The sequence below is a fragment of the Myiozetetes cayanensis genome, unplaced genomic scaffold, assembly GCF_022539395.1.
Source record: "Myiozetetes cayanensis isolate MyiCay16 unplaced genomic scaffold, myiCay2020 scf17, whole genome shotgun sequence".
Lineage (NCBI taxonomy): Eukaryota > Metazoa > Chordata > Aves > Passeriformes > Tyrannidae > Myiozetetes > Myiozetetes cayanensis.
Window position 1 is genome coordinate 14,415,681 of NW_026087378.1, and position 13,616 is coordinate 14,429,296.

Here is a 13,616-nt window from a genome sequence, read left to right on the forward strand (position 1 = left end):
TTCCCAGGGTCAGGATGTTTGGTTTGGTACTCATCAAATAACCAGAATTGTTCTTGTTTCGTTTTTAATGCATTATCCTTTTTTTCCTCTGCTTTCAGTCTTACAAGATCACAGAAACTAAAACAAGCAGTGAGTTTCTCCAACAGAAGAGACTAACCTGGGCCTCAGACTGCTGAGGAGGCTGGACAAACGCTTCCAAAACTGAGGACTCTCATTATTAAGAAGTCCCAGACTAACAGGTATTTCTAAGGCTAAAGTAAAACAAACACTCAAGTGAAAGAGGAAATTATTTTTCTTCCACAATTCTAACTGAAAACTAAGAAGTGAGCATAAATACATTATTTTTTTAGCACTAAGGCAAAACAAACAAGTGCTGAAAATTGAGAAACTGAGACCACCTGCTTCCTTCAGTTAGTGCACTGCTGTTGACAAAAGCAACATGAAAATCAGAAACCAGGAAAGACCTCCACGCCACAGAGCTCCCAGGTGAGTACCACCAGCACCAACAGCACTTTGAGTCCAGCTGACCATCAGGCTGTTAACGCTTCAAAAGCAGTATCTGATATGCTGTGCATGAACAGGACAGGCAGACCCAGGTGCCCTCACTCAGCCCTGATTTCAACTGGTTAAAACTAAAACTTTCTGTTAGCAGAGAGGTGTCATCCTCCTCACCCACCCCCCAGCAGGATGAACACTCCTACAGAGGAATCCAGGGAGAACAACTTCCCTGGGGCAGGAGGACCCGGCTCCAACCAGGCTTCCAGGTCAGGTGGGAACACTGCCCTGCAGGCTGCTTCTCATGGTTTCAGTTCCAGTATGGAATGGTGGAATTGTTAAGGTTGGAAAAGGCCTCTAAGATCATCAGGTTCAACCATTCCCCCAGCACTGCCAAGTCCACCACTAAACCCTGTCCCCAAGTGCCACATCTACCTGTCTCTCAAATCCCTGCAGGGATGGTGACTCCACCTGGGCAGCTGTGCCAGGGCTTGACAACCTTTCCCATGAAAAAAATGTCCCAAATATCCAGCCTAAACCTCCCCTGGCACAGCTGGAGGCCGTTCCCCTCTCCTCCTGTCCCTGTTCCCTGGGAGCAGAGCCCGACCCTCCCGGCTCCCCCCTCCTGTCACGGATTGCAGAGAACGAGAAGGTCCCCTCTGAGCCTCCTTCTTCAGGAGGATGCTCCCATGTCCCCAGATTCACCCATGGCACTGGCTATGAAAGCACCAAGGAGTGACAGAAAGGACACTTCAGTACACCAAGATATGCTGCAATTCCAGGCCATTTTCTTAAGTGATAAATGGGCCTATTATTAATTCAACAGATTGCTCAGCCTCCAAAAATATGAGTTACAATGCCCATTCACACACTATGTGTTATCCTCATTAACTTAAGTTGACCACATTTTATGGCCTTTAAAATGGGTCAGTTCCCAGAGGATTCCCACTACAAAACTGATTTACATTCTAAAGTAACAGGAGAGAGGAAAAAAAGAATTTTAAAAAATCAGTCACCAGCAGGGAATGATAGCATTCTTTAGCTCCATTAAAGGAGCCAACTAATTATTTTGCTTGAAGATAAATATTCATTACGTATTAAACCTCATTATTGTGTTGCAAATTAAAAATGAGAGAAAATAAAAGAATTAAGATAAATTATCAAGAATTAACCAGGGAAATGAAACTCGAGTACACCTTGTGTCAGTGCAGATCATTAGCAAGGTGCAGCACCACCACACTGGTGCTTTTTTCTCACCCTGTTTGAAGTACTACCCAGAAAATACAGTTAATAGCACCTTTGGCTACATTTACCTGTAAAACATGAACATAAAGAAGACACAACTCTGTACTTTGAATTCTCCGATCTTCCTACAGGAAAAATATACTGAAGTTCCAGAGAAGGATGTAAGATACTTTTAAGCATCTCTATACTCTCCTTGGCATTTAAGTACAATTACAGAATAATTCAAGAGATTTAAAATACAGTGAACAACTGTCTGGGCTGCACATTTGTCTCCAAGAACACCCAGCAGCTTTTGAAGTTGCTGACATGGCCAGTGCTGGCTTCTCCAGCTACTGTGATACTGTGCTCCTCTGAAAACACTCAGCACAGTTGTAGCTACTCAAGTTACACACACACTCGTTTCTCCATCAAATATTTTAGTAAGGCCAGTTTCTCTCTGGTAGCACACACTGCACAGAAGCTCCTCTTTTATTAGCATCTTCCTGGGTTTTGTTGTTGTTGTTTTGGGGTTTTTTGGTTTGTTTTTTTTTTTTTAATTTTTACAACAATGGTGATGTGACCAAAGAAGGACGTAGGTATTTCTTAAGAATTTCATACTATATTTTGCCTATGAAATATATTTCATGTAAATTTGCAAGTGCACTTGCAGTGAGTCAGTCACCAGCAATCCTCCACTATCCCAGGCTGCTCCAAGCCCCGTCCAGCCTGGCCTTGGACACTTCCAGGGATGGGGCAGCCACAGCTTCTCTGGGAAATGCATTCCAGGGCCTGCCCACCCTCCCTGTAAAGAATATCTTCCTCATATCTAATGATAATAGATCTGCTGGGTGAGTGTTTGCCATTCTGTGCTGCAGGGGCCAGGAGCGTTGAGGGGCAAGGCTCAGCTCAGCCAGGCACTGGACTCGGGTGCACTGAGCACCCCAAATCCTCAACAGCAGCAATTTAAACAGTAACAGTGCAAAGCAGCAACGGCAAACCAGAGTGCCTGGGGCATTCCCATGACATGGTTGCACACACTGTCACCCAGACAGTCCTGTGCCATCCCTCAAGGCATCAATCTCCCCCCAGAAGAGGTTTGGTAACTGGGGATAAAATAAATGAACTGTTTCACTCCATAGGATGGAGACAGGCTTCCTGCACTCTTAACCTGCACTTCATGTCATACTGTAGCTTAAAATATGTGCTGCAGCAAAGAGCATATTACTGATGGTATCAGAGCCCATGAGCAGAGTCAGACTGTCACTGCACAAAGGACAGCAAGTGTGCTTGGCACAGGACACCACTGACATCCCCACTGCTACCGTACTGGGAGACACAAGTTCCTTACAGAAGCTGGGTACTCACACTCAGTGAGTAAGAGACACTGTCAAATATTAGTTTTAATGTTGCCATATCTAGATCTAAGGCAGCTAAATCAATAGCAGTCTGGAGATCTGAGACTGATTAACAGACACGTGGCTTCTCAGCACAACAAACAGTTTTGTTCCAGCTCCATTAACAACATCCAAGATGAAAGCTGCAAGAGATCTTCCCGTGTCCCCAGGCACACTCCTGGGCACAATGGCAGGCTGCACTGTGGAAAAGCAATCCTAATATTCCAGCTGCTGACAGCATGTGCACATCAACCTGGCAAGGGCTGAGCTACACTCCATAAGCAACACTCTGTACTATCATCTACATATGCACCTGGTAGTACCAGTAAGCTTTGTGAAGAAGCAGAAGGAACCCTGGGCATTAAGGTTGGTGACAACTAAGCTGAAATCCTTATTCTTCAAGCTTGCTAAGCACTCTCATGTTTCTTCTCCTGCCTACAAGCCTTCACACCATGTGGCACCGCAAAGGGTTGGAGGTAGAAGGCTTTTCCTCCCAGACACGGCCACTAAAAGCAATGAAATGGGAGATGGGGGTGTAAATGAAATATTCAGGATAGAAGTCTGTCATTGCCTGACTCAGGAATGCTCAACTCAGCCGTGACTGTTAGGCTTTTGAAACTCAAGTAAGCATAATTTTAGAAAGAATGACCTAATCATCATCATCATTTACCCATCTAGATTAAATTTACATAGCTACTGCTGTTACGAGAGCAGCCATAGGTATAATTGAAATCAAGGCAATTTTGCTGCAATTTTATAGAATACTTTACAATAAGCTTTCTGCTGTAAAAGAGAAAAAAATTGCTGAAACCAGCAATAGATTTAAATACATATGAGGAAAAAATCTGTCTTACCACAATCATTTCTGAAGGCTCCAATATGATACATTCGCATCCTCGCTTTCCTCCAGACTGCTTGCCAAAACTAGAGTGGGATGGGGAAAAAGCAAACAAAAAAGAATGAGATGAACGGCCTATTTTACCTTTTCAGTAACCAAAATAATTGGCAATGGTGCAAGTTGTTTAAAAAAAAAAAAAAAAAAGGGACAAAAAAAATTGATGAAAACTATTGTGTGAAAAATTCCATCCAGATAGTATCATTATCATAATTTTTTAATTTATTCAGCCCTCATCATGGCCTGCTATGTAATGCCTAAATATAAAGAATATTCTTTTGTAAAATCATTATTACTTGCAGATACTCAAAACACCACTTATAATACATTTCAGTTCTGACAAGAAAACATTAGTAAATTTTAATTAAACATTAAACAGGCTTTGTAAAAACAAATATACATTAATTCCAAAGACTCCAAAACACTACTTTGCACGCAGCATTTTTAACAAGAGTTCCCTCAACTCCATGTCACTCCTTCATCCTTTCCCAGCAAAGGGAAGGACAGGGAATCTCTTCTCTAACACTGGGCCTTAATTTGTGACCTCTGCCTTTATGGTGCTCACTGTGCCATCCCAAGGCGGTGGCATCACCGTGATGGGCTCTCTTTAAGAAATATGGAAAGCCACAAATGCAGCCAAGTGTGATGGGCAGTGTAATACAGCACCTAAGGAGAGCAGCTCATCAGCTCTCACAGACAGCTGCCTTCAGGACACCCAACAGGGGTGGCATTATGGGAATCACCTCTGGAGAAGGCACCGTGCTAGCAGAGCTGAGTGAGACACTGCTGGGGGACGTGGGTGTGTCACACACCAATGACCTCTTAACTCCCTCCATGTGTGCTGCAGTGGCCCCTGCCATTGAGAACATCTGCTTTCACATATTAAAGTGAGTTTGTCCTCACTCCAAGCCCCATGGCTGAGGTGGGTTTGCTTGACCCACGCTCTCCCTGAGCCCACAGGAGAGCGATCCCAGGCCCCTGTCCCGTGGAACAACCTCCTGGATGACCAGAGTGGCTGGACTGGCAGCCCTGCATTAGCAGCTCAGCGGTTGTAGCTGCTGTGTTACAAACTCAGGCTGTCAACATCAGTCACGTTTTAACACCTACCAGCAGGTGAGACAACTGAAGAATCAGTTAACGCAGAGCAGGGATTAATGTGTGAATTAGAAGGAAGTTAAGACAAGTGTGGAGACAAATCCTTAAAAAGTGGGTCGGCTCCATCTGTTTTCACCGAGGTTGTGTTTGGAAAGAACATCTGAGACTCCAGCCACACAAGGTCTGAGCTGCACACGTGGTCACCTCGACGGCAGAGATCCGTGACACACCACCACTTTGTACAGAACATTTGAAAGACTCCTGCTCATAAACTGCGTGTCAGCACTCCAGAACTCCTGCAGGATATGTGCTCTTACAGGAAAAGGGCAACTAAACTGAAGCTAAACTAAAGTAAGCTGAAGGAGGGGATGTTTAGATTAGATATTAGGAAGATATTCTTGCCTGTGAGGGTGGTGAGGTACTGGCACAGGGTGCCCAGAGCAGCTGTGGCTGCCCCAGCCCTGGAAGTGTCCAAGGCCAGGTTGGATGGGGCTTGGAGCACCCTGGGCTGGTGAAAGGTGTCCTTCCAACCTCAGCTTTGAGGTCCCTTCCAACCCAAACCATTCTGTGATTCTATGAAACTGTGAAGTTACCCAAGTTACTTCAGAATATTCCAACACAGAAATCATCTGTGTAATCCCATTAGGATAAAGAATTACAATTAACAGGGGCACAGCAGCTTCCAATGTCGAGTTTTGATTTTGCTAAGGGAAAAAAAATATTTAAATTACATGATTGCCATGGAGTGATAAACGACAACTAAAATTTTCTCACCCAGACCGGAGAAGCACAGGTTTCACACAGAAAACTGGCATTTTCACACATCTATACTAAGAAACTCGGAGCTAAAATTTTCATGCCTTCTTTCATGCTTTTTCCACACAGCATGTGAGCCAGGCATGACAGTCTTGTGTATTTGCAATACATAAAAAGAATGGCTGAACTATTCTCATTATTATAACAAAGTTAATTCAGTTCAGAAAATACAGAAATGTCATTTTTAATGTCAACTCCAAGGTGAATTGAAATTCCATGTTAGGATTTCTTCACAAATCAAAAAGCAAAGTGAGCCCAGTTTTGCTATAGGATCACTTTCAGTTGCAAAAAAGAAAGAAAAAAAGCTACAAACAACTGTAATTCTATTCCTTACAATACAAAGCTAAATACAAGAGAATTTTTCCCAAAAAACCCAAAATTCTAAAGGAATTGTGTGCAACTGGAAGTTTCAGTTCTTGCAGCTTTTAAAAACAGAAATAATCATCATCAGTTTTATCAAAAACAGATTATTGCTACTATTGCTATGTCTCCTTTAGTTAGGAAAACTCTCCAATTTCCTGCTGCAGGTTGTTCAAGCACAGTGTTTTTGTTGTGCAACAATCTGTCAAACTCCTCCGAGGTTGAGGAAGGGTTGTTTTCCTTTCTGCTTTGCTTTACATAAACACATTCCTGAAATTCAGCAACTGTCCAGCTCCCCTCCGCTCGTGCTGCAGCATTTGCTAATTAAGTAATGGCAGTAAAGCTAAGGAGGAAGAGGAGAGTGCTTGGAACAAAGGTCACACTCTTGGCACCATCACTGCTGCTCCATCAGGCACTTTACAACAACCAAACACTCGGAGAAGGATTAAGTTCCAAAGACAAAACCCACCCTGCTAATCCTAAACTCCTCACATTAACAAGTCAATAGGTCAAGTTTAATTATTTCCTGGTGCACAGCATGGATGGGTTATCGATTATTCCTCAGAGCTCCTTCCAAAGGAGGAGGCAGCATATGGTTTCTCCCCAGCCACAACCACCACTCTGTCTTAAAAATACCCATTTTTAACATTCTCAATTAACATATGCAACATGTTTTAGAAACACAGATTTTAACTTTCTTAATGACTTATTCCATATTTTTCTCTAGAATACAAATGTTTTGCTTCTCTATTAGTTAAGAGGTTTGCTGACATCAATATACTTTACTATAATCTGCCAGTTGTAATCCAGGCTTCAGAAAAACGTTCATTCCTAATGATTTGGAAATGGAAAAGATTCAGTTGAACAAAGCTTTGCAGGGGAGGAGATAAAACCCATTTGGGAAACAAGGTTGACTTCCTGTGACAACAAATTACTTGGAGGTCTTCAGTTGGCCACCCAAACCTAAAATAAGCTGGTTTGCAAAGGTGAGGGCTGTGGGAAGTCCATCTAATTCTGGAAGAGATGGGGCAATCTTATCCTTTGGTATAAAAGACAGCTCTGCTGTGGTGCCACGGTGTTGTTTGCAGGTGCTGACATTCCTTAGTCCTTCTGCTCACACAATCAGCACCCACAGACCACCACATTCCCACAGGGATGTCACTTCCCAGGGCCAGGTTTGCACCCTGGGAGCCCATTTCACCTTCCAAACCACCACAGCAGCTTCCCCAGCCACCAGCACATCCCTAGACACCGGGTCCTCCTGAGTCCTCCTGATGTCACATGTGGCAAGACACACAAAAAAATAAAAACCAGGAAAGCCTCATTAAGGTACAGCACGTTACACTCACTCCAGTGCTTTCAAGCAGAGAGCAGGAAAAATAACCCAATTAAAAATTTAAATTAACACTGAAAGTGTGAGAAAACATGAAACTAATGTAAATTAAGCTCTACTTATAATAAAAACTATGTCAAAGAGCATACTACCACTGGTATAACTGTTAAAGTTTTAAATGATCCAATAATTTATTCGGCATTGTTAAAATATGTGTGATTTAAATAAGCACTACATGTAACATCATTATTCTATAGCCTCCCACTGCTGGAAGCCCAGAAAAAGTCAGTACTATAAAACTACATTACAATTTTTTAAAATTTATAATTTTATTGTACACTCCTGCAACTTAATATTCATCTATTACATCTGCACCATTAATTTTCAGACATTCACTCACTGCCCTGCAACACTGTCATGGGAAAAAAATGTCTTCCACATACCAAAGGCAGCTTTGTTTATCCATGATTTATGGATGCCTCATTTGCAAGAAACCTTGTTTTTCCTCCTGATTCACCACTACTCATAATTAAAAATGCTCAGGCAGTTGCATCATGTGATTTTGGAATGTGAGTTAAACTGGCATGACATCTTATGGCAACCACTAAGGGGATCAGACTGGAGCTGCTGAAAGGTAAAAGGCAGGACTGAAGGTTTCACTTCAGTCACCACCAAGCCAGGCTGGGCAGGGCTTGGAGAAACTGCTCCAGTGGGAGCTGTCTCTGCCCCTGGCAGGGGCTGGAAGTGGATGAGCTTTAAGGTCCCTTCCAACCCAAACCAGTCTGTGATTCCATGACTTCCCTCAGTTCATCTGTCCCTTTTCCACCGTGTGATTTGTTCATCCCTCCACAACTGCAGAGCCAAAGCACAAAAACTCAGATGTGCAGGCAACTGAATACGTGCCTGACTTCACAGGGGATCTATCAAAATTCATCCCTGCAGAGAGCCTTTTGTATTTAATACTGCCATTTTCACACCCATGCCCACTCCCCAAAACAGCAAGGTGTTACAGCTTTAAGGCACTGAAGCTGTTAGAAAAACCCTTTCTGCTTTTACAGAGCAAGCTATTTAGAAAAGCCTCCAATGCAACATCATCTTGAACATAATAAAGCAGCTCTTTAAACAGGATGTGCACAAACACTTCCAAGCTTTCTGAACACTGTGTTAACATTTAAACAAATATTTAAAAATTCTTCTTATCCAGCTGTTGGGCAACCCGAGCATCTGGTGCTGAAATTACACCTGGAATTTCAAGACTGACAAATTTAAGCAATAGTTGTCACATTTTACTTGAACATTTCTTGATATCAATATGCTCAAGTTATTCAATGCTGATAGTTTCTGATTCTGCATTACTCAGAATACAGTACATACATTAAAGGTAAAAACACAGCCTGTCCTGAAGAGCTTTCAGCCTACAAACAGATGGAGACTGAGACTGAATGTCTTATTACTTGCCTCAACACTAATTAGCAGGCATCCTCAAATTTACAATATTCTCCTACTTCCTGAAACAATATTTTCAGATATTTTGGGCATCAAAGCCTTCAGTGGCAGGATGTCAGGTATTTCACATTCTGTTCTGTACTTTCCAGGAACTACAAAATCATAACATTATCCTGGCTGTGTGAGTTGGTGTCAATAAAGCAGAGTCATCTGTGACTCCCTGCAGGAACACCCAGCACTGTGCTCAGGTAGGACTGGGCCAGGACCCTGATACAGCACTTTATCAATATAAGCAAAGGGGTTGCAGATACTTTGTTATGAAAATACTGGTGTCTCAAAGTGTCTGTCAGGCTGCTTTCAGAAACAGAGAGATGGAAGACAAATTGTACTTTTTGGCACTGCAAAACAAAGCACATGACCCTGCTCATCCAGTGTTCTGGATGGATTTCTTCAATGCACATTTTCCATGCAAGTGGGCCTGGACAAGACGAGTTGCATGAGGAATGGGAGGCAGGGTTTCCATTACATGCAGTGCAAGTCCTGAGCTTTTCAAAGTAACTTCATTAGACAAATATTATAACATTTAACTGCATCAGAAAATGGTTTAAAGGAAACCTGACACCACAAGATACATGGCTGAATGCAAAATACCTATTTCAATTAATGCTCAGTCATCAAAACCCATTTCTGCATTAGCTCTTAATAACAACATTTAGCAGGTTTATCTCTCAAGCTTGCTGAAGTTTTAATTGGAAATTATTTTGGAGGCTGTGTAACATGCTACTCAATTTGCAGGCTGCAAGCTCAAGATCTCTGTGCTAATTACTTTATACTCTGCACACAGTGACACTTCGAGGGGGTCAGTGTCTCACCTACCACTCTGTGAAGCTTTCCAGCTATTCCAGGCCATGGGATTAGATAGTCTTAGTAAAACTGTATTGTAGTTATAAACAAATCATACATGGCCCTTTGCTCCCGATTTCATTTCTCTTGGGACTTTTTTTAGTTTAGCCAGTAAAAAACTCTGTCTGTGGCACAATCAGCATCCCCTGAAAGGGGGTCCATAAAACCCCTAAAGGGCAGCTCTTGTAAGGAACTACGAGCAGAGCAAAAGGAAGTTACTGGTCGGGTTGGAAACACAGACAAGGTTATTTGGTCATATAGTTGTGACATGCCTGAACACAGTCACTGTTCACTCTGTTGGCTTTCTCAGAAGATTGCTCCATGTCAAGAAAGATGTACTCTTAGTTTGCAACACCTTCCCAGCCCTTACTCGAGGTCAGCACATCCAGCACAAGGAGCTGCCCTTTGGGACACCAGGACACTGTGCCTCTCACCAGTGCACTGCCTCTTCTCAGCCACATTCCCTTCTTCCTCACAGTATTGTCATCCCAGCACTAGCACTGCCAGAGGAATTTCAATACTAACAACTCTCTCTGAATTAATTAGCTTTACAAATACATTTATTGGTAGCGTTCCCAAGTTGTTGGTTCACTTACTGGCTGTCAGGCAATGCTACAAGTTACAGCCACCACTTAACAGAAACACCCAGGGAAAACATCACCTCATCCAGAGCCACAAATGCACTGAATAACCACTGCTTTGATCCTGTGCTGAGTATAAAATCTATGAGTCTTGATAAGCATAGGGATGTAAGCCTCAAGCTGTCTTCATGAGAGCAGAAAAATAATCCACAACAGTTAGCTGAGAAGAGCTTTCCAGTGTGAAGCAAACACTCGGTATCATCCTGAGACCTCTGCAATTTTTAAATTTCTTACTGTGTGACTGTAAATCACAATTCAGAACCTTATTGGCAACTGCCAGTTTGTCAGACGTTAAGTTGGCTGTATGACAGCAGTGGACTGGCACACCTGGGTTCAGACCTTGGGAGGAAAGGCACTATCCACACTACAGCCATCAGGACTGGCATTCACACATGGATGCAAACACTATTAACAGCCATAGCAAGTTTCAAAATACAGTAAAATATTATTTGTAAATATTAGCACAAAACAAACTAAAACAATTTCAACCCAGGCTGCTGTTCACAATGCAAAACCAGGAGTTCCTCTTTCACTATGACAATTTTCTTGATCTAAGCATTTGTGTCTTCTCCTTTTACTAAAGAAAAGAAAGAGAAATGGCTTATTGAGTCACTGAAGCATCCACAACTCTTGTGAAAAGATACCACAACACAGCCATGAGGCCATTTTGAATAAAGCAGGAGTTTAGGGAGCATCCTACTTGCTGTATGAGTAAGACAGTGATTCCAATTTACTGCACTTGTGAGGAAGAGCTTGGAAAAAGAGTATTTGTTTTTAGTAAGACTACATCTTGAATGTTTCAAGAGTTTGTATTTTCCCTTGGAGGTTCAATTCTCACAGTTGTAGGAGGCTGTCAGCCACATAATTGGCTTCAGAAGTTCCTCCAGGCCCTTGATGCATCTCCTATGGCTAATCTTGCTGTGAGTAATCTCCTTCAAATATCCTGTTCACATGAATTATCTTCATTAACAAGCAAGGTTAACACAAAACCCCTTTGACTTGCTGACATGGTTTTCCATCTACAAATCCGTCGATCCTGTTCTTTTATTCCAGCCATTTCTTTCATGTTGAGGAAATTCTTGTCCTCCCATGCCAAATCTATTGACAAATCCATTCTCCAGGCAACAGGACAACCAAGGTTATGTCATCTTTGTACCTGGTATTGCTGATTGATCTGCTCCTTACCTTAAAAACCTTACAGGGCTTTTCTCATCATGAGCATCAGTGCCAGAATATTGAATAGGTTTATCGTACCTGGGTGCAAGATTTACTCCTCCGCTTTTTAAACCAATTTCTGAATTACAACTTGAATACAAATTCATCCAAGGTGATGAAAAGGCCCTTCTCAAGCACAGAGAGTTCTTCAAACACAAAGTGTCTGTCAAATGTTCCAGAGGACAAATATGAAGTTGAAATTAGCAACAGGACCAAGAGGAAATTGGGGAGTGGGGGTGTTATGGAGTACACAAACTGAGTTTCCAACTAGAATCCATTTGTTGCTTAGGATCTGTTCTACAACATGCCTCCCTCCATCCAGTTCTTCCAGAACGGCAATTATTCAAACCTGCTCTTAACCTTTTCAGAGCTCTAGGAGGTCTCCAGATTAAAGCCTAAATTCTCACCATTAGTAGCTACCACCTTCCTCCCATTAAGGATTCTATTTTGGTCCTCATTCATTTACCCCCTGGCCATCTCAAAGCCATCACAGTCTCCTGCAGCACTCCTGTGCAGAACACACCTGTCTGAACCTCTGCTCCCGTGCTGACACATTTGTACCATATTTAACAGTCAAACAGATGAGCTTTATCTGATGCCAGTGTCTGGGCAGCACTAACCCTACCAGAAACCCAAGAGGCTGGAGGGATGTCTCCATTCCCCTCAGCAGTCTCAGAACACTTCAAGTGTGGTTTTCTTTTCATTCCCTACACTTGTCTGCCACTTTCCTGCTGTGAAAATAAAAAGCACAGATAAAGCAGATAAATCCCCCACAAAATACTCTTCCATAAAGTTTATTTCACTAGCATCTTACAGATCATATGCTCATTAGGCAGAGAGAGCATGGCAGCTAGTTCATCTTTGTTTCCAGTGACAAGGAATAGCTCTGTAACACCTGAGGCAATGAGAATTAAGGCAGTGCTGTGTTTTCTTACAGATATCCATGCAAGCCTCCTTTCAGAATGACTCACATGCTCAGGAACTTGGTTGGGGACAAAAAGCATGACATTAAGTATTATTGTAAATGTAAATAAAATGCTGTTAATTACAATTAAGAAAGAATACTACTAACTTATCTAGGTCACTGTTTTATACGAATTTAGCCTGTAAGTGACTGGTGACTGCAGTTCCCTCAGCTACAGACCTGAGAGATGAGGTATTCAGAACAGGAAAAGTAGCTGAAGTTTATCCCACCATACTGAAGAAAAACAAAGCGTTATATTTAAGGCATGAACGTAATTCAAACAAAATGGAAGTGATCTGAACACCCTGGATATCCAGCAGGAGTGCATTCCCTTCCTTTCCACATGATCTCACCACCTGCATGGACAGTGCACCCCAGGAACCATGTAAGCTGCAGCCTGCCAGCAGCTCCATCTAACACAACTCTGTGACCCTTTCACCATCTAGCAGCTATCTTCCCTCATTATCCATAACAAAACTAGCTGTAATCTTGTAAATTAGCTATAACAGATCTATTTTGTCTTTTTTTTTCTTTTAAAGGCACAAGAAACCTTAATGATGGTTATAAGTGACTTGCTCTAAGTTTAGCAAAGCAATGATTTTAGAGAGGTTTTATGCAAATATCAGCTTGCCATGTCCTCCCTTCTGGTACTCCTGAACTTATCACAGACTCATCATAGTAGGGTTGGAAGAAACCTTAAAGCTCCTCTGGTTCCAATCACCAGCCCCAGGCAGGGACACCTCCCACTAGCCCAGGTTGCTCCAAGCCCCATCCAACCCAGCCTTGGACACTGCCAGGGATGGGGCAGCCACAGCTGCTTCTGGACAGATTCACT

The 13,616-nt window shown here is 42.5% G+C and overlaps 1 protein-coding gene across 6 annotated transcripts in view; it reads right to left on the reverse strand.

Annotated features, from left to right (window-relative positions):
- RAPGEF6 (Rap guanine nucleotide exchange factor 6) overlaps window positions 1–13,616 on the reverse strand; it is a 110,444-nt gene that overhangs the window by 71,859 nt on the left and 24,969 nt on the right. For all 6 annotated transcript variants that reach the window (XM_050312547.1, XM_050312552.1, XM_050312545.1 and 3 more), the window contains exon 5: window positions 3,968–4,037. In XM_050312547.1, coding sequence (XP_050168504.1) covers window positions 3,968–4,037 — 70 coding nt within the window. The remainder of the gene's footprint in view (window positions 1–3,967; window positions 4,038–13,616) is intronic.